Source organism: Amblyraja radiata, chromosome 11 (genome assembly GCF_010909765.2).
Source record: "Amblyraja radiata isolate CabotCenter1 chromosome 11, sAmbRad1.1.pri, whole genome shotgun sequence".
NCBI classification, from domain to species: Eukaryota; Metazoa; Chordata; class Chondrichthyes; order Rajiformes; family Rajidae; genus Amblyraja; species Amblyraja radiata.
The window spans coordinates 58,502,867-58,523,613 of record NC_045966.1 but is presented as its reverse complement, the minus strand read 5'-3'; the positions used below and the strand labels follow the sequence as shown (position 1 = coordinate 58,523,613).

The following is a 20,747-nucleotide window of genomic DNA, read 5'->3' as shown; positions in this document are numbered from 1 at the left end:
GGTGCTTGTGACTATAGGTGCTGCCTGTGGTATATGTGTGCGCTTATTCTGAGTGATGATGCATCTGTGTGTGCGTGTATGTGTGTGTATGTTTGTGTGTGTGTGTGTGTGCGTGTGCATACCTGTGTGTATGTGCGCATGTCTCTCTTTGCCCGGGCGATTATATATGCACGGGTACTGCTTCTGGGATAGGCACAAAATGCTGGAGTAACTCAGCGGGACAGGCAGCATCTCTGGATAGAAGGGGTGGGTGACGTTTTGGGTCGAGACCCTTCTTCAGACTTGGTTCTGGGGGTTAGAAATCAAGCACAACCATTACATTCTCCAAGAAGTCTTTCACTAATCACTGTCCAGGCTTCCACATTTTAAAAAAAATGGCCTCTTAAGTGCTTCCTCGTGCTTATGGAAATATACACTAAGTATAGAAAGAAATATACACCAAGTATAGAAAGAAAGGAGAAAATATGGGGTCGGGCAGAGATGAAGAAAGGCTTTCCATACCTTGTAATTGATTCTGTATCTCACCTTTGAATTTTCTGCTTATGTGAATCCCAAATTAGACAGAATATGACTGGGGTATAACATATTAACTTTACTATGTAAGGGCTGCGTTGTCAAGGCCGATGCCAGGTTTCTCATGCTCATTAAAGTCAGGCAATAAAGCACTATCATCTGTCCCTGTATTACCCTGTCATCTAAATATAACTGGTCTTTAAAATACATTTGAAAAGTTATGAAAACGTATTTAAATGTCAACCGATGTTATAAATTTATGGAAAATTATCCTTTCAGCTGCAGTTTAAAATTCGGTAATAAATAATGCACAGAATATTCTTTTGGCTTAAGTGCTGTGATTATCTGAAATCCATATTTAAAATAGATGATAAATTTGCCTGACCCAAATTAAGTGCACTGTGCCCAGTTGTAATTGTGTTTGCCATTGACCCAGTGATGTCACCGAAATGGCTGTTGTATGAAAGATATTTTTTCCCCCACCATTTCTGTGCCAGTTCGACTGCCTGAAACTCACCTCGATTACTCGGTGTCACATAATATTATGGGTATAAGGAGGCCTGGAGCTTGTGCTCTTGACACAATGCATAATAGAAGCAGCTCTCCTGTGCTCCAGTCTCTTGCGAGCTTTATCCTCCCCTGAATGATAGTCCCAGGTTCCGTGCCATAAATGGTGTTGTCGGCAGTTTAATAAAAAAGATGAACTTTTCATTTGCTGTCAAGAGTCAAGAGAGTTTTATTGTCATATGTTGCAGATAGGACAATGAAATCCTTACTTGCTGCAGCACAACAGAACATGTAAACATAGTACATAATGGGAGAAGAAAACAAAGTTTGGTGTGTGTGTGTATACACATGCACACATGCTCAATAAATAACAAATGTAGTGCAATAATAACAGTCTGTTGCAGTTCAGAGCTGTGGTTGATGCTTGTCAGCACAGCTCTGGATTCTGTCCTTCCACACTCACGTCATGAAGCACTGGGTCAAATTGTAAAGAACGTAAGAAATTGCTGCAAGAGTGGGCCATTTGGCCCCTCAAAGCTTGCTCTCACATTCCACGGGACCTTTCACCCTTAACACTATGTTTTTGCCCTTGTCCCATATCCCTCAATTATATAAATTGTGACAATGAGAGATTATCCATCATGATCATCTGAACTTTCACCCCAAGTGAATTATTATCCAGCCCATTGATAACAAAGCCAACCAAATGGGTTGACACTGTTCAATATTCTTAGTTACTGCCAGGGCTTTTTTTTATAGACAAAAATGGTGCAGGTGCAGATATCGATTAAAAATTATGCTACATGTATCACTGATTTTTCCCATCAATGTACCCAGTGCTGGAGGACATTTTAGTTTGTAATAATGTAATTGGACTATGTCTAAACAAATAAACGTTTTAATTCATTCACTTAAGTGATCCATTAGCTAAGCACAATGAATAAACATACTTGTCACGTCAGAGAAAGCACTGTGTTGTACCGTCACACAAAAGCACTGGGTGCTGTCACATAAACGGTTGGTTGCTCAGGTTGATATTTTATAGTTTGAGGTTTATCCGCATCTCAGTTTACTTGCTGTGTGTGTAATTGTTCGATTTAGAGGTACTGATGAACATTGAGTAACATTTGTTTTTGTATGCCTCCATTCAAGAATATCTGAAATCATATTGCAGATTCTTTCACCTTCCAATGCTCCGACTGTTCTTCACTGTAAACAAATGCAACAGTTAGTGTGCACCAGATATTCCTTCACAAGCAAGGGGTCTTGATCATCCTCCGCTTGTGCTGTGGGTTCATCTATATCACTATATCGTCTATAGTGGCCGGCACGGTGGCACAGCGGTAGAGTTGTTGCCATACAGCGCCAGTAACCCGGGTTCCATCCCGACTACGGGTGCTGTCTGTATGGAGTTTGCACATTCTCCCCATGACCTGTGTGGGTTTTCTCTGGGTGTTCGGGTTTCCTTCCACACTCCAAAGACGTAGAGGTTTGCAGGCCAATTAGCTTCAGTAAAATTGTAAATTGTCCCTAGTGTGTGTCGTGTTAGTGTGCATGGACTCGGTATCTCGAAACTAAACTAAACTAAACTAATATCACCAAAAACAGCACCATTGACAAAGTCGTACTCTGTGGAAGTGACAGCCTAGATTAGGAGTTAAAGGGATGATCAAACTTGAAGGCAATGCCAATTTTGCCACGGTATCAGGAGCCATTTCAGTTGGGCACACACAAAAAACAGGTCGATCAGTTTATACATGATTCTTCCGACAGCATTTTCAGAAAATGAGCTCGCATTGCTCAGAAAGAAAAGCACAAACTCTGCGGGACACAACCAATCTTAATTTATCCTAAGCATTAGTAGCAGGGCCTGATGAATCCAAAGCCTAATGGCCCTGTCCCATGGTACGAGTTCATTCCAAGAGCTCTCCCGAGTTTGTCCTGATTCGAACCCGGAGATTTACTGTAATGGTCACTCGTCGATACTCCGGGCTCTCGTGGACATTTTTCAACATGTTGAAAAATCTTCACGAGTCTTCCCGAGCTTACCTGCCGTGAGCGAGTCTTCCCGAGTATCTGCCGTTAGCGTTATGAGCCGCTAAGAGATGTCCCCGAGCTCCGACGTACCCGCTACGTTCATTCTCCGTACTTACCACAAGTTTGATTTTTTTTTAAACTCGGGAGAGCTCTTGGAATGAACTCGCACCGTGGGACAGGGTTTTAAAGGTGACCAGAGGTGACTTTAACCCACTATGCCACTTAGGGTGGAGTAAGCTAAAATGAACCTCAACAAAATAAGAAAACGGAAAATGCTAGTCAGGCAGCATTTTCATAGGCAAGACTGGTGTTTCATGCTGATAAATGGAGCAAAGTTTATGTCAGATATCCAGCACCTCCAGTATTTTGCTCCTGATTCCAAATGCCTTGTTATTTCCTTGCAGTTGGTAACCTTTGTCCTCCGCACATATTTGCTTGTTCCTATTTGGCCTCATCTGCTCCTTCTACCTGTGGCAAAACAGTTTCAGTTTTAGCAAATCTCCCAGTAAAGAATTTGCCTGCAAACTCTCTCCCATTTAGTGGCCATTGAACATTTCCATTGGGGAAGTTCTTGCTTTCAGGATACATTGGCATGCGAGATTAAGATTCAGTAAAGGAACCAAGGGACATAAATAGATCCGCGCCCACAGCCAGTTTTGCTTCAGATGGGGCTGGGATTATTTTTTTTGTTACATGACGACAGCAAGATCTAAACCATTCGATTCTGGAAGTTTTGATCAATATATGTTTGCATTATCGTAACAATTAGCAGGAAATGGCATGAGAATATTTCTAGCTTCACATCAGTTTTCATGGTCCCAATAATTCATTCACACTATGAGTCACCATACTCAGAATCAAACAGCTCACACGTTTTTAATAAGGATTTCATTACATTCACAATAAAACTATTCATATATTAAAAAATGCTTGGAGGAATATGGGCCAGGAGCAGATAAGTGGGACCAGTCAAGAGTGAAAGAGTGTGTACTTGTTTGGGCCTGATTCTGTGTTGTGCAGCTCTAAGGCTCCATGACTGTTGTGTGTGAGAATATGAATTGTATATTTGAATGACGTGTGATTGTACGCATGCGCAGGGAGACTCAAGATGGCGATAACATGAATACAAGCACGTTCAATACTTGTGCGTTCCCAGTTTTATTTTGAGTCCGATTCCAGCACCAATACATAACAATGACAATGACTAGTTTTGCATCTTGGTTACCGAAAACTCTTCTCTAACTCGGCTTTGGCCACCTCTTCCACAGCCTGGCAGCAGTGTCTGAAGTCCCGATGATATCATGACTTTTAAGACATCATAATTAAAGTCACAATGCAACACTTTGGATAATCATATTAAAAAAACAATGAGCCCCGAGTTACTGCATGACAGGAGGACGTTGCCAGGTCTGCAAACATTGATGAAGATACAAGATTATTTGGGATTAATGGAGACTGAAGGAGACTTAACCAGGGTGGCTAAAATTGTAGCAACAAGCAATCTGCTGGAAGATTTCAGCAGGTCCAACACCAAATTGTTTGTTGCTCCGGATTTGAGCATCTTGTATTTCTACATAAAATTGTAAGTGTCACAAACAGAGAAAACAAGAGGGAAATTATAATTATATTGCCTTGTGTGGGTTTAGTGTCCATCACAGCAAGCAAATACAGTAGAACGTAACTTTAACATGTTTTCCAAATAACAACAGCTCCTATTGATCCGAAACGTCGCCTATTCCTTTTCTCCAGAGATGCTTTCTGACCTGCTGAGTTACTCCAGCTTTTTGTGTCTCTCACCTATTGTATAACTCTCACACAGCAAGTATGGGGATGGCAACCAAGATTATCTATAGGGTGGGGGTGAACCTGAATCATGCCCAGAGCCACAAGCATTGGTCACTGGTCCAGGGCTCAAATACATTGAGGCCAAGTGTATTGAAGAATTTTCGTTCTTTCTAATGTTGCAAATTTTTCCAAGATAATCGTAATCATTGATATTAAATCTGTTTGCCTATATAAAGCAGAGAATGTAGTTTTCCAACTAGATAACTTGAGTGAAACTCTCAGTGTGAGGAAAAAGGACATGGGAGTTAAAGAGGGAACGGGGAAGACAGGAAGAAGAACTGTTCTTTCATCAGAAGATAGACACAAAAATCTGGAGTATCTCAGCGGGTCAGACAGCTTCTCGGGAGAAAAGAAATAGGTGACGTTCCGTGTCAACCTAAAACATTACCTCTTCCTTTTCTCCAGAGACGCTGTCTGACCCGCTGAGTTACTCCAGCTTTTTGTGTCTATCTTCGATTTAAACCAGCATCTGCAGTCCCTTCCCTTACATCTTGTGTTCTTTCATCAGTACCGATAATCAACCAGTTCTTGATGCGTAGAGATGACTGGCATGTCTATGTTGCTGTCCACTATTGAATAGCCTAGCAATGCTCACACTTGGCTAAGATGCAAGAGAATATATTTTGCAACTCAGCAAGTCAGCCAACCACCTTTCAGTGTCAAAATGGGGAGAGGGGGAGGGAGGAGCGGTAAGGGGGTGAGGAGGGGGGGAGCAGGGCGAATGAGTGGGCTGCAAAAAGCAGAGAGAGCCCAGGGAGAGAGAGAGAGGAAGAGAGAGTACAGGGCCCGACAAACTGGAAACCCAGAGTGGTCAGCAGCAGGAGGGAGGGGGCGGGGGAGGGGCGTGACTTCACTCGCTGCGCAGGCCGCTAGGAGAAAGTTCTTCAAAAGCAAGCCCGGAAGCTTGTGAGCGCCAGTGAGCGCCCGTGACCTCCAGTGACCTCGGGATCTGCAGAACATGCTTGTACTTTCTGCGCCTTTTGAAGAATGGGGGGAGGGTGGTGACGTAACTCGTGGAAAACAGCGCGCCTGCACGTTGACAGCAGCTGCTTTAATCCCGAGCCGGAGGGCGGCTGGGCCACGAGCCGGGTGGGCCACGAGCAAAGGCATTGTGACGTCATCAGCTGGCCAGCGGAGAGATTTGAAAAAAAAAAAGTCAGATTTGTGAACAATTCTAGTAAAAAATCGACAAATAATTAACCAAATTTTCAGATGAGGGGATTTTTAAAATCATGAGGTAAATCTCTACCGGAATATGTAAAAATGTCTCCGTTACCGCGTCAGGTTTTCGAGGAGATGTGAATCACAGAAAAAGTTTGAAATGCAAGAGTGACAATCATCCAGAGTTTTAATAAGTAAATGATTTACTGAGAAAATCAAATGGGAACATGAACTTATTCAAGTAATTTAAAAAGATGAATGGCAAAGTCATTTGGCAGAAGAGTAGCAAAAGGAAGCAAACATAGCATTGTCTTTGTAGCTCCACAGTAGGCTGCCCTGGTTGTTTTACTGGCATTATGTCCTGTTTCATCAGCAGCTAAATTGTGTGGGCTGGGACAGACATTGACCGTTTTGATTGACTCAGTTTAGTTCAGTTTATTAGTTTAAAGATACGACGTGGAAACTATCCTTCATCCCACCGACCGGCGATCCCTGCACATTAACACTATCCTACACACACTGGGGGCAATTGTACATTTATACCAAGCCAATTAACCTCCAAACCTGTACATCTTTGAAGTGTGAGTGGAAACCGAAGATCTCGGAGTAAACCCACGCAGATCACGGGGAGAACGTACAAACTCCGTACAGACAGCACCCGTAGTCAGGATCGAACCCGGGTCTCTGGCGCTGCAAGGCAGCAACTCTACCGCTGCGCCACCGTGCCATCCCAGTTCACCACACGTAATGTGCCTTTATTGGCTGATAAATAGAGAGCGTTATTTGACAGTATCTATTGGTTCTCATGTACATTGGTTGTACTACTGCTAGTATGTCACAATTGGTTCTCAGGCAATATGGCCCAACTGGTCTATAGATGTATGTTCTGATTGGGGCAAAAACAGTAAATTTATTTAAATCTATCCCAGTCGCTGCCTCAAAAAGGCTGGCAGTATCATCAAGGACCCACACCATCCTGGCCACACACTCATCTCCCTGCTACCTTCAGCCTGAAGACTGCAACGACTAGGTTCAGGAATAGCTACTTCCCCACTTCCAATAGCCATCAGGCTATTAAACTTGGCTCGGACAAAACTCTGATAGCCCATTATCTGTTTATTTACACTTTATCAGTTTATTTATTCATGTGTGTATATATTTATATAATGGTATATGGACACACTGATCTGTTCTATAGTCACGCCTACTATGTACTGTTGTGCTGAAGCAAAGCGAGAATGTCATTGTCCTATCAGGGACAATACATGACAATAAACTCTCTTGAACTTGGATTTGGTTGGCCCATTTGTGATGTGTTCTCATTGATCATCAGGTAATGTGTCTTATTGCTACAAAGCTAGTCTTATTCAAATGAACGTCAGAAATAGTAAGAGGAGTATTCTACTTGGTTACTCGTAATGATTCCATGATTCAATAAGTTTGACCTCAGCAGCAATTTCCTTGTTTAGCACACTTTCCAAAAATGGAATCAATCTCTAACTTGAACATTCTCTGCAACTGTAACTCCAAAGCCCAGCTGTATCCTGAATTTCAAAGATTCAAAATAAACTTTATGAAGAACTTCTCTGCTCATCGCAGTCTTTAATGACTGACCTATTTTTTTGGCCATGCCCTCTGCTTCCAGACATCCCAATTAAGGGAAATATTGCAAAAGGACACAAAGTGCTGGAGTAACTCAGCAGGTCAGGCACCAACTCCAGAGAACATGCATAGGTGACGTTTAGGGTCAACACCCTTCTTGAGACCTACCGTGGGAAATATTGTGCCTGTATCTACCTTGTGAAGCCCTGTATATGTTTCAATGAGGTCAGAGCTCATTCTTCTGAAATCAAGAGAATTTAGGGCCATTCTGTTCAAATTCATACTATGAACCCAGAAATCAATCTAAGGAACTTTTGTTTCAGTCATTGCAAATATACCCTTGCTTAAGACAGTACACAATATTCCAATTGTGGTCTGACAAAGGGCCCATATCTAAATGCAGGAAGATGTATTTATTCTTGTGCTCTATTCCTTTTTCATGTCTTCTCCCATGAAGGCAGAGAAAAAGTAGTTGTTCAATTTATCTGCCTTTCCTTTTTGTTCATCTCAGTATGTAAGGGACGCACAAAAACTTTTGCTGAGCTTTTCCTTTGTATATACGGAGAGATGCATTTATAGTTTGCATTTACGTTTCTGACTAGATTACTCTCATGTGTAACTTGTTGGACTGCTAAAATCTCACTGAAGTAGCAAATATTTACATCTCTGTAAGAACGGGTAGAACGTGGGAAACACTGAGAGGTGTTGTCCACATAAGTCCCTTGATCAGAGTGATAGTGCTTGCTGATCAATCCACAGAATGCATCCACAGAAATCAACAGGAATGCATTCTATGCGGTACTCACGTTGCATTTGACAACGGGGGAGAAGCTTGTGATGAGTTGAAACCATTGCTGAGGTTGAGTTTAGTTTAGAGATACAAAGATACAATGTGGAAACAGGCCCTTCAGCCCACCGAGTCTGCCATGTTGAAAAATCTTTACGAGTCTTCCCGTGCTTACCTGCCATTAGCGAGTCTTTCCGAGTACCTGCCGTTAGCGTTATGAGCCGCTAAGAGACGTCCCCGAGCTCCGACGTACCCGCTACGTTAATTCTCCGTGCTTACCACGGGTTTGATTTTTTTTAAACTCGGGAGAGCTCTTGGAATGAACTCGTACCGTGGGACAGGGTTTTAAGTTTTTATATCCCTCCATAATAAAGTAGAAGACTCATAAATTCATTACAGTGTCTGGATTGATCCAAAGGTCATAGTTTAGTTGTTCGACAGCTAGTATGATTGGTCCACACGTACTTCATTCCAGTGGGCCTACAGATTGTGAGTTCTGGCTGGTTTCCTGATTCACCCCCCACTAGGGTATCCCATTTGCTTCAATGGAGTGTATCCTGATTCATCCATGGGTTGTGTGTCCCAGTTTCCCCACAGATAGCGTGTGTTCCTTGGCCCAAAGGCATCAGGTTTTGGTTGCTCTACTGATAATGTCCATTAGTTGGTCCACTGCCACTTTGCCTTGGTTGTTTCGCATGCACTGACCAAGAAGGTTCACAGTAAGTGTTCTTCAGTTGTCCATAGGTACCATAATCTCAGACAGCTCATAGTTACACATCATGGTAACAATCACAGCTAACAGCTTACAGCCCAGTGCTATCATCTTCCCACAGGCCATCAGGACATAGAAACATAGAAACGTAGAAAATAGATGCAGGAGTAGGCCACTCGGCCCTTCGAGCCTGCACCGCCATTCAATATGATCATGGCTGATCATCCAACTCAGTATCCTGTACCTGCCTTCTCTCCATACCCCCTGATCCCTTTAGCCACAAGGGCCACATCTAACTCCCTCTTAAATATAGCCAATGAACTGGCCTCAACTACCTTCTGTGGCAGAGAATTCCAGAGATTCACCACTCTCTGTGTGAAAAATGTTTTTCTCATCTCAGTCCTAAAGGATTTCCCCCTTATCCTTAAACTGTGACCCCTTGTCCTGGACTTCCCCAACATCGGGAACAATCTTCCTGCATCTAGCCTGTCTAAACCCTTAAGAATTTTGTAAGTTTCTATAAGATCCCCCCTCAATCTTCTAAATTCTAGCGAGTACAAGCCGAGTCTATCCAGTCTTTCTTCATATAAGGACTGTAAACTCTTATCCAGGGACTAATTTACTGTACCAATTTACTGTTGTGTTGTGTTTTAAAAAATATATATATTTTCTAACAAATAAATACTGATTCTGTTCTGTTGTTCTGTAGTTTTTGCACAATCCGCAGGCATGGCCACTTTCATTTCACTTCACATCCTGTATGTATATGTGACAAATAAACTTGACTTGACTTGACTTGAATATCGATTTCTCTCACTTCAAGTAGCCCTTGCTTTCCCTCTCTCTCCATCCCTTCCCCATCCTAGTTCTCTGACTAGTTTCACTGACCTCCTGATTAAATGTTACTGTTTGTGTGCCTCCTTGTCACCTTCCCCTCGGCTACATTTCATTATCATCGTCTGCTTTGATCTGTTATTTCACACCTTATCCTTCCATATCTCTATGTCTCCCTCTCACTTAACTCGCAGTCTGAAGAAGGGTCTCGACCGGAAACGTCATAATTCCTTCTCTCCAGAGATGGTGCCTGACCCGCTGAGTTTCTGAAGCATTTTGCATCTAACCCCAAGATGATCCACTGGGCACACTGTCACAGTCCATGTTATCTGCCCTTGATATTAGGGATTTCACCCATTAGAGAGTGGAAGAGCAGGAAGATGAGATCAGTTGTGTTCCCAAAGACAATTCTTATTGAAGAACCAGACACCATTCACACCCTCAGCTTGCCCGTACATGTTGAGCACTCGTACTTTGTTCATCTACCCTGCTAACGGGTATCAGGGGTTATGGGGAGAAGGCAGGAGAATGGAGTTGAGGGGGAGAGATAGATCAGCCATGATTGAACGGTGGAGTACACTTGATGGGCCGAATGGCTTAATTCTTCTCCTATCCCTTATGAACTTATGTCCACACCAGTGGAGTGAGCAAAGAAATGAAGACAACTCAACATTAGCAGCATTGGTGGTGTGGAGAAACCTCCAGTCAGAGAGAATTGTCTCTGTGTTTAAAAAAACAACCTGAAGCAGCAGCTATTCTATATGCATAAAGAACTCTTTGAATTGTAAGTGGCTGTTAGCGGGAACAATTTCACAGTGTACTGTGGAGGATTTAAAATCTTGTAGCTTGTCATCAGAAAATAGACTGAATGATTTTTGAAAATGTTGACGTTGACAGCTAAATGAATGTAATTATGTTACTAAAGTGTTTTACCTTCTTTCTAGGGGCCTTTATATATACAAACACTTAAATAGTGTCTGGAAATTGGCCATAACTACTAAGTTGCCTATAGTGACTACATTATTTTATATGAGGTGAATTTTAACTGTAATTAAAGTTCCTGTTGTTAGAATATAGAATAAATCCTATGTCTTTTACTGCTATCTGCATGCTTTGATATATTGCTTGTACATAGCCAGTGAAAAGTGTTATTTGTAACATTCACTGCATTTGGCATCCCAGCCTTTCTCTGATTTGAATACAGTTCTCACACAGATTATCACTCTTAAAGACGCAGGCACTTGCTTCTGTCTTGTCTTTCTGCGTGCAGGCTAAAAGTGTGAGGGTGAAGGGCCTGTCCCACTTGGGCCTCATTTGCGCCTCATTTACGCGTCATGTAGAAAATTGGTCGATGCGTGGGGGGCGTGTGGGTGACGCGCGCATAGCTCATGGTGAGGCGTGGAATCGCATGTAGTGGCAAGTGGTATCGCGCGGCACTCCAGGATTTTGTAGTGTACCGAAATCCTCGTGCGCCACCTGCGTGACGTATCGCTTACGCACGCTGACGCATTGGCGTCGCACACTGTATCGCGTGGTGACGCATGGTTACATCACCGTCCGTCAACGTCCGTAAAAATGCGACGCCGCCCATACGCAGTCAGCCCACCTTTTATGCGTCATGTAACCTCTAACCTCGTCCACACAAACCTCCTCCTGGGTTTCTCGCTAGCCTTTCTTGTTGTACTCCTGCCTGGTTAATCTGTAAGTATGAAGGCTGTTGCTAACAGAACTCTCTGTTGCTGCAGCAATAAAATCTGTAGTTCTTCCATGATGGTCATGATGCAGAATAGGGAAGCAGGGTATTCTAATGATGTCACACGCACCAGACGGCTGTGCTGACGCATGATGATGCGTGATTTGCGCGCGACAATCGTGCGCAGTCACTACAAGCTGTCGCGTAAATGATGTGCAAATGACGCCCAAGTGGGACAGGCCCTTTAACATCCATCCACAAGAAATGAACTGCTGAAATTAATTATGTCAGGAGCCTTCATAATTGTATGACTGTTGCTTTGTTGTGGAGATATACACCATGGTAACAGGCCCTTTAGTCCACCGCCATGACGCTAACATTTACACTAATTCCATCTTTCATCCCCCTTCCCTATCAACTACCTTACCCACCCGACCCCTCCTCCCCTCCCTGTAACACAATGCAAAGTAGTGGCCAATATAACTTTCCAATCAGCACATCCTTGGGATGTGGGACAAAGCCGAAACACCAAGAGGAAACACGTGCAGTCACGGGGAGAATGTGCAAACTTCACGTGATTCTCAGAATGCTTCTCTTGACCTGGAAAGTTATCTGAATGGGCAGCTGTGTTCCATTATTGATGTGGGGTTAGGCTAATACAGGTTGGTTCAACAACCTGAGGGTTGAAGGAAGGTAGACACAAAATGCTGGGGTAACTCAGCGGGACAGGCAGCATCTCTGGATAGGAGGAATGGGTGACATTTCAGGTCGAGACCCTTTTTCAGACTGAGGTAGGTGGAGGAGAACCAGCATCTGCTGTTCCTTCCTACACATTTAGTTTGCTCCACTGCGAAATCTCCTCAAGGTCTGCCTACTTTGAAGAGGTTCTCCTCCGCTCTCAGTCTGAAGAAGGGTCTCGACCTGAAGCGACACCCATTCCTTCTCTCCAGAGATGATGCCTGTCCCGCTGAGTTACTCCAACATTTTGTGCCTATCTTCAGTATCTGCAGTCACTTCCAACTGTTCCAGCTGTTCATGAACCTGCTGGTGTGGAACATCAGGCTTCTGTATCTCCTGCCTGCTGGTAGCTGTGAGAAGCATACATGGTGCACGTTGTGGGGAACCTAGATGATAGATGCCGCCTTGTTGAGGCAGCACCTCTTGTAGAGGTTTTTAATGGAGGGGAGGACTATGCCCTTGATGGACTGGGCCGAGTCCACCATTCCCTGCAGCCTGTTGCGTTCTTGTGCATTGGATTTGCCATAATGCAACCAGTCAGGATATAATGCATCTGGTAAATTTTCTCAGAGTGTACAGAGGCATCAAAACAAAGCCAACTCTGCATTTCTGTATCCACTAATTGAAGTCATTCAAAAATAATTTTCTCTCTCCATTATTGTATACCCATGTTTTAATGTCTAGCTTTTCAGTGCGAGTTACTATCTCTCTTGTTGTAGTGTAATCCAATATTCGATTACCCTGCATCATTTTCTATCAAGCCCTCTTTGTTTCTGTTCGGTCTTTTAACATTTGTAGCACCCACAACCTTAACCCCTTGCCCTCGCTGTTGGCCTGTGACTCTTCTTTGTGTACCTGCCAGCCCTTCATTATCTCCCCACACTCCTCGTCCCAAATCTGATACACATATCTGGTATATATTGATGGTGCCGAAGTAGAGATGGTTCAAAGCTTCAAGTTTCTGGGGGTAAATAGACAATAGACAATAGGTGCAGGAGTAGGCCATTCGGCCATTCGAGCCAGCGCCGCCATTCAATGTGATCATGGCTGATCATCCACAATCAGTGGATCCCCGTTCCTGCCTTCTCCCCATATCCCTTGACACCGCGTTCTTTAAGAGCTCTATCCAACTCTCTCTTGAAAGCATCCAGAGAATTGGCCTCCACCGCCTTCTGAGGCAGAGAATTCCACAGATGCACAACTCTCTGGGTGAAAAAGTGTTTCCTCATCTCCGTTCTAAATGGCTTACCCCTTATTCTCAATCTATGGCCCCTGGATCTGGACTCCCACAACATCGGGAACATGTTTCTTGCCTCTATGTATGAAATGTCTTCATATCTCTGCTCACTCCACTGGTGTGGACATAAGTTAACAAGTGATAGGAGCAGAATTAGGCCATTCGGCCCATCAATCTACTTCACCGTTCAATCATGGCTGATCTATCTCTCCCCTTCAACTCCATTCTCCTGCCTTCTACCCATAAATATCACTAGCAACTTCTCCTGGACTAGCCATATCAAAGCAATGGTCAAGAAAGCACACCAATGTCTCTACTTCCTTTGGAGGCATAGGGAGTTTGGCATGACCCCAACAACTCTCACCAACTTCTACAGATGCACCATAGAAAGCATTTTATCGGGATGCATCACAGCATAGTTTGGGATCAACTCCTTCCAAGACCGCAAGAAATTGCAGAGTTACGGACGCAGCCCAGTCCGTCACTCATATCAACCTGTGTGGGAAAGAACTGCAGATGCTGGTTTAAACCGAAGGTGGACACAAAATGCTGGAGTAACTCGGAGGGAAAGGCAGCATCTAGAGAGAAGGAATGGGTGACGTTTTGGGTCGAGACCCTTCTTCATATCAACCTTGCTTCCATTGACTCTATTTACAATTCACACCGCCTCGGCAAGGCCAGCAGCATATTCAAGGACAAGTCTCCCTCTTCTCCCATCTCCCATCAGGCAGAAGTGTGGAAACGCATAGATTCAGGGACAGTTTCTTCCCAGCTGTTATCAGGCAACTGAACCATCCAATCACCAACTAGAGAGCATTTCTGAGCTACCATCTAACTTATTGGGGACCCTCGGGCTATCTTTAATCAGACTTTACTGGACGTTATATTGTGCTAAATGTTATTCCTTTTATCCTGTATCTGCACAACGTGGACGATTGTAATCAAATGTACTCTTTCTGCAGACTGGGGAGCATGCAACAAAAAGCTTGTCATTGTACCTCGATTCACATGACAATAAGCTAAACAAACCAAAATCTGTCTCTTTCACACACAGACGAAGTAGGCCATTCAGCCCATTAAATCTGTTCCACTGTTGTGACTTGTGTTTTCACACATTTGTTATTTTTCTTCTGTGTTATTAACCAGTAAAAATTATATCAATCTCTCTCTAAAAAATGATCATTGATCTTCAGCCTGTGTTGCCTCTGAGGAGAGAGTGCTCCAAATTCCTGCAGCCCGTTGTGTCAAAATGTGCTGCTAATTTCATTTGTACAAATCCTCCCACCTCTGTTGTGGGGTAGACTGACCTCTCCCTCCCCCTCCCCCCCCTCCCCCACCCCCCCCCCCCCCCCTCCCAATCCTTGCACATCCCTCATCCTGAACTTTACCACTCGATAATTAATTTCATATTTGTGCAATATTACGTATCTGCTGCGAAATAACTGGTAGCTTAAATTTCATTATTATAATGCACGTGACATTTTCAATGCCTTGCAACTGTATCTTTTGACTGGTGGCAGACCAATTTGCCACTGGGATAAATAAAGTTGTATTGTGAATACAATGTACAAGTATGTTTTTCACCCGCGATTGTAAAGTATCTTTAATTTGTCTCAGACTGGAGCAGTGGTGAAGCTTATTTATGCCCCTGTCCCACTTAGGAAACCTGTACGGAAACCGCTGGAGACTTTGCTCCCCACCCTAGGTTTCCGTGCGGTTTCCGGAGGTTGCAGGTGGTTGCCGGAGGTTGTAGGTAGTGGAAGCAGGTAGGGAGACTGACAAAAACCTCCGGGAACCGCATGGAAACCTTGGGTGGGGCGCAAAGTCTCCAGAGGTTTCCGTTCAGATTTCCTAAGTGGGACAGGGGCATAACAAGAGCTGCCACCTCACAGCTCTAGTGACCTGTGTTCATTCCAGAACTCTGGTGCTGTCTGTCTCTGTGTGGAGGTTGCAGGAACTTCCCTGGGTGTTCCAGCTTCCTCCCACAGCCTAATGCAGTGCAAGCTGGCAGCATTGTTGGCTGCAGTAAATAGTATTGAGTGGTAGATAGTGAGGGGAGTTGAGTGGAATGTGGGGGGATGTAATCATGAGGTTAGGATGAATGCAGATGGGTGTTTGATTGTTTGTGTGGACTCGAAGGGCCAAAGGGACATTTTCTATGCTGTATGAATCTGTTAGTTAACAAAGACCACAACCTAAAACAGGCTGAACAGTTTGAAATACCTCTGCTGCATTTAGCCCAGTGTTTAGTTTAGTTTAGTTTAGAGATACAGCACAGAAACTCGGGAAACAGGCCTTTCGGCCCACCGGGTCCATGCCGACCAGCGATCCCTGCACATTACAATACAATACAATACAATACAATTCAATTTATTGTCATTTGGACCCCTTGAGGTCCAAACGAAATGCCGTTTCTGCAGCCATACATTACAAACAAATAGACCCAAGACACAACATAATTTACATAAACATCCATCACATCGCTGTGATGGAAGGCAAAAACTTATCTCTCCACTGCACTCTCCCCCCCGATGTCAGAGTCAAAGTCAAAGCCCCCGGCGGGCGATGGCGAATTGTCCCGTGGCCATTAAAGCCACGCCGGGTGATGCAAGGCCGCACACCGGGTCTTGGTGTTAGAGCCCCCGGCGTGCGCTCGCAAACTCCCGCGGCCATTCCAAGCCGCGCGGGGCGATGCTGTAAGGCCCCGCTCCAGGAGCTCTTCAACCCCGCAACATTCTTCGGGCGGGAGAAGTCGCCGTTGCGGGAGCCCTGAAAAGCGGACTCCCTCCAGGGACCCGCGGGCTCCCGGTGTCGTCCGCCAGACCCGCAGTTGCAGCCACCGAATCTCCGGAGGTCGGGCCGCAGCAGCGTCCACCACAGCTCCACCCGCTCTGGACTCGGCCAGCTCCGCGACGGTGAGGTGAGTAGTCGGCACCACAGCCCCCGGTCTTCCTGTTGGAGGCCGCTCCTCGTTGCAGCCCCAACGACAACGGAGACCCGACAAAGAAAAGGTCGGGTCTCCCGTGCAGGGAGAGATTTAAAAGTTACCCCCAACCCCCCCACACCACCCCCACCCCCCCACACACATACCCCAACAAAAATAACAAAAACTACATAAAAACATAGATATAAAATAATAAAAAACGCAGACGGACTGCAGAGGCCGCTGCTGATGAGAGTCGCGCCACCCACCGGTTGGTACACCCACCAGGGACAATTTTTTACATTTACCAAACCAATTAACCTACAAACCTGTACGTCTTTGGAGTGTGGGAGGAAACGGAAGATCTCGGAGAAAACCCATGCAGGTCACGGGGCGAACGTACAAACTCCATACAGACAGCACCCGTAGTCAGGATCTAACCTGGGTCCCTGGCGCTGTTAGGTAGTAACTCTACCGCTGCGCCACCGTTCCGCCTGTGTCTCAGAGCAGTATGTTTTACAAGATGTTTTAATAATTTCCCATGTGCAAATTTTATGGCCGTGGTGCGCAGTAGACAATGAACAGGGAAAGTGTCCATAGATATGCCTCCGTAGCTGTTCACAAAGCTGGTGGTGTGGAACGAACATTGGGCATGCATCAGACTTGAAAAATGAACTGCTCATGAGCTTGTGCTGTCCAAAAGTCATTTAACAGGGAAGACAACCCTGAAACATCTTTGCAGCAATTTACCAGTGCAGTCTTTCACAACTTGGGTCAAGAAATTATTAAAAGCAGGAAGAGAAAGCTATTAAAATAAGAATTTTTGTTGGATTGGAAAATGATATTGGGTTGAAAACGTATAGGATGAGTTATGTCAAAGGAAGTAGAAGGAGATATTGTTGAATTCTTCCTTATCGTGAAGAGCTTAACACAATAATATGTATTAATATACAATTACTGGCATCTCCCAATTAGTCTTTGTGACCAAGCTTCAGAAGTCACAATATGTTTTCCAATCATAACCTGAATGTCCACTGTGGTGGCAAGTGATAGAGTGAAGGGAGGAACAGTTCTCCAATCTGTATTTGGTTCTAGTTTCCAGCATTGCTCCCCTTTGCCCTTCCAAAATGACCAGAAATGCTCTACATCCTTCAATGTCATTATCAAACCAAAATATATCAACCATCCATCCACAATCTTGTACATTTCTTGTGCGATCTCTTACTTTCAGAAAACTTTTAAAGTCCGTTAACTTTTTCCTTGTGAACAAACCTATGTAAGTTAAACTGAACTATGTAAATTTAAAGCCACAGACTTTATCATCGATGATATCTGTAATCTTATGTGAACTCCTCTGACATAATATTCAGTTCAGTTTAGTTCATTGTCATGTGTTCCGTGAGTCAGAGTGAAAATCAAGCCATCTACAGTGTACAGGAGTACAGATTTAAGAGTGTGGAGGAATTGCAATATGAGTGTGTAGATCTGCTTCTGTGGCTAGCATGCAAATAGTTGCCTGGGTTGGGCGCCATCTTGGAGTCGGCACACATGTCTGGACAAAACATAACAAGACAAAACATATTCGAAACATACATTTATTTATATCGCAAAACTAGATAACTAATATGTGTGAATTCAGTACAGGCAGTCAATTGCACATTTTGATAATGCCTTTAAAATGCATTTCTTTGCCTTACTCAAAGGTATTATATGAACAAGAAACATAGCCTACTTTTGGCTTTCGCTAGATTTTACCCAATCGTCAAATAAGTGAGTTCAATAAGTTTCCTTTTGCATCCATGGGATTCTTTGTTAAGTGCACGGTGGCGCAGCGGTAGAGTTGCTGTCTTACAGCACTTTCAGCCCCAGAGACCCAGGTTCGATCCCGACTACGGGTGCCGCCTGTACAGAGTTTGTACATTCTCCCCGAAACCTGTGTGGGTTTTCTCAAAGATCTTCGGATTCCTACCACACTCCAAAGACGTACAGGTTTGTAGGTTAATTGGCCTTGTATAAATGTAAATTGTCCTTGGTGTGTGTAGGATAGTGTTAATATGCGAGGATCGCTGGTCGGTGAGGACTCGATGGGCCAAAGGGCCTGTTTCTGCAGTGTATCTCTAAACTAAACTGGCACCAACACTAACTTGATTAAGTGATCTTTTACTTAAGTTACCTTTTTGGGATGTTAATGCCTGCACTTTATTTGTATGAATGAACAACTGAAAATGTATTTCAGAAATAAGTCACTGAATGCAAGTGACTACTCATAAATGCAACAGTTTTAACTAAAAAAGTAAAATGAAAATAAATACATTTTGAAAATGATCACAATAGATGCAAAAATGCAATTGTAAAATTACATGTAATATTATAGAAAGAGCAGTACAATGAAAGTACATGTATGTCACTGACAAATGAAGCTGATATTTTTGATAAAAGGGCTCACTAGCCAATTACCACTACTCAGTGGTAAAAGTTCCAAATGTAACATTTGGAGGTAGCTTATGGGAGACTTTCTGCTGTTCCCAAGCAGAGACATTGCTGTCCCTTAGAAATGGACTGGGACATTGAAACTTACTGAATAGTGAATTACTTGGATAGAGTGGATGTGGAGTGGATGTTTCCACTAGTGGGAAAGTCTAGGAATAGAGGTCAGAGCCTCAGAATTAAGGGATGTTCCTTTAGGAAGGAGATGAGGAGGAATTTCTTTAGTCAGAGGGTGGTGAATCTGTGGAATTATTTGCCATAGAAGGGTGTGGAGGTCAAGTCAATGGATATATTTAAGGCAGAGGTAGATAGATTCTTGATTAGCATGGGTGTCACGGGTTATGGGGAGAAGGCAGGAGAATGGGGTTAAGAGGGAGAGATAGATCAGCAATGGTCGAATGGTGGAGTAGACATGATGGGCCAAATGGCCTAATTCTGCACCTATCACTTATGACACCACTCTGATTAAATGCTGAGGGACTTGAACTCATAAACTGACTCCGGCAAGAAGGCATGAAGTGCTGGAGTAACTGAGTGAGTCAGACAGCATCTCTGGAGAACAAAGATAAATGACGTTTCACGTTGGGCCCCTTCTTCGGAAATAGGGTCTCGACCCGAAACGTCACCTACTCCTTTTCTCCAAAGATGCTGCCTCACCCGCTGCGTTTCTCCAGCATTTTTCGTCTACTTCCGGCAAGAATTTAAATGACATTGAGAAAAGGAAGGTGAGAATAGCCAAATGGCCAAGAACGTTCAAGGTTCAGCTCTGTTCAGAGTCAACTGGTCTCAGCAGTGCTCTATCCTCGAGCAACAAACAGCCTTGACACTCCTGAGGTGGAATAAGGGTAAAATATCCAGCAATCCCAACCCAGGATCTTCCATGGCACCTGGTGAAATATGACCATGGATGACAGGTGACAGCATTGGGCAATGCTGAGGTTTTTGTCTGACCCACACACATCAAGGTGGCTGGGTTTGGGTCAGCCACTTATTGAAGTAATGTGGGAAAGAAGGTGATTCAGGAGGATTTTACCAAAACAGCCCTCCTCTTCACCCACTCCGTACACCTAATTGACCCCATGCGGATTTTGATAAAATCAATGATAAGAACCTATTGTGGGATCTAAGAAAGAAATCTTTGTGTTTTGTTCCCACAGGAGGTTATACTGAAGAGAGCTGCAGATTTGGTGGAGGCACTATATGGAATGCCACATAATAACCAGGTAATAGCGGGTTCAACCTTGGAGAGAAAAGACTTTGCCTTCCATCACAGTGAGGTGGAGATTCACTGTGATGGATGTTTGTGTGAATTGAATTGTTTGTGTGTCTCGTAGGAATTGCTTTGTTTGCATGGCTATAGAAACGGAGTTTCGTTTGAGCCTCACTGAGGTTCAAATGACATGGAATAAATATTGTATTGTATTGTATTAAGTGTGAAAAGGTAACACCTGACACCGAGAACAAAAAGAGACCAAGTGCTGCAGTATTTCAACAGGTCAGGCAGCATCTCTGGAGAAGATGGGTAGGTAACGTTTCAGGTCGGGAACTTTCTTCAGTATGAGTCTGAAGAAGGGTCCCAACCTGAAACGTCGTTTATCTTTGTTCTCCAGAGATGTTGTCTGACTCACTCAGTTACCCCAACACTTCATGCCTTCTTTTGTACACCAGCCT

At 43.9% G+C, this 20,747-nt stretch overlaps 1 protein-coding gene across 4 annotated transcripts in view; it reads left to right on the top strand.

Annotated features, from left to right (window-relative positions):
• The window catches only part of ebf1 (EBF transcription factor 1), a 481,808-nt gene that overhangs the window by 433,252 nt on the left and 27,809 nt on the right, over window positions 1-20,747 (top strand). For all 4 annotated transcript variants that reach the window (XM_033029979.1, XM_033029980.1, XM_033029982.1 and 1 more), the window contains exon 12: window positions 20,234-20,299. In XM_033029979.1, the coding sequence (XP_032885870.1) occupies window positions 20,234-20,299 (66 nt within the window). The remainder of the gene's footprint in view (window positions 1-20,233; window positions 20,300-20,747) is intronic.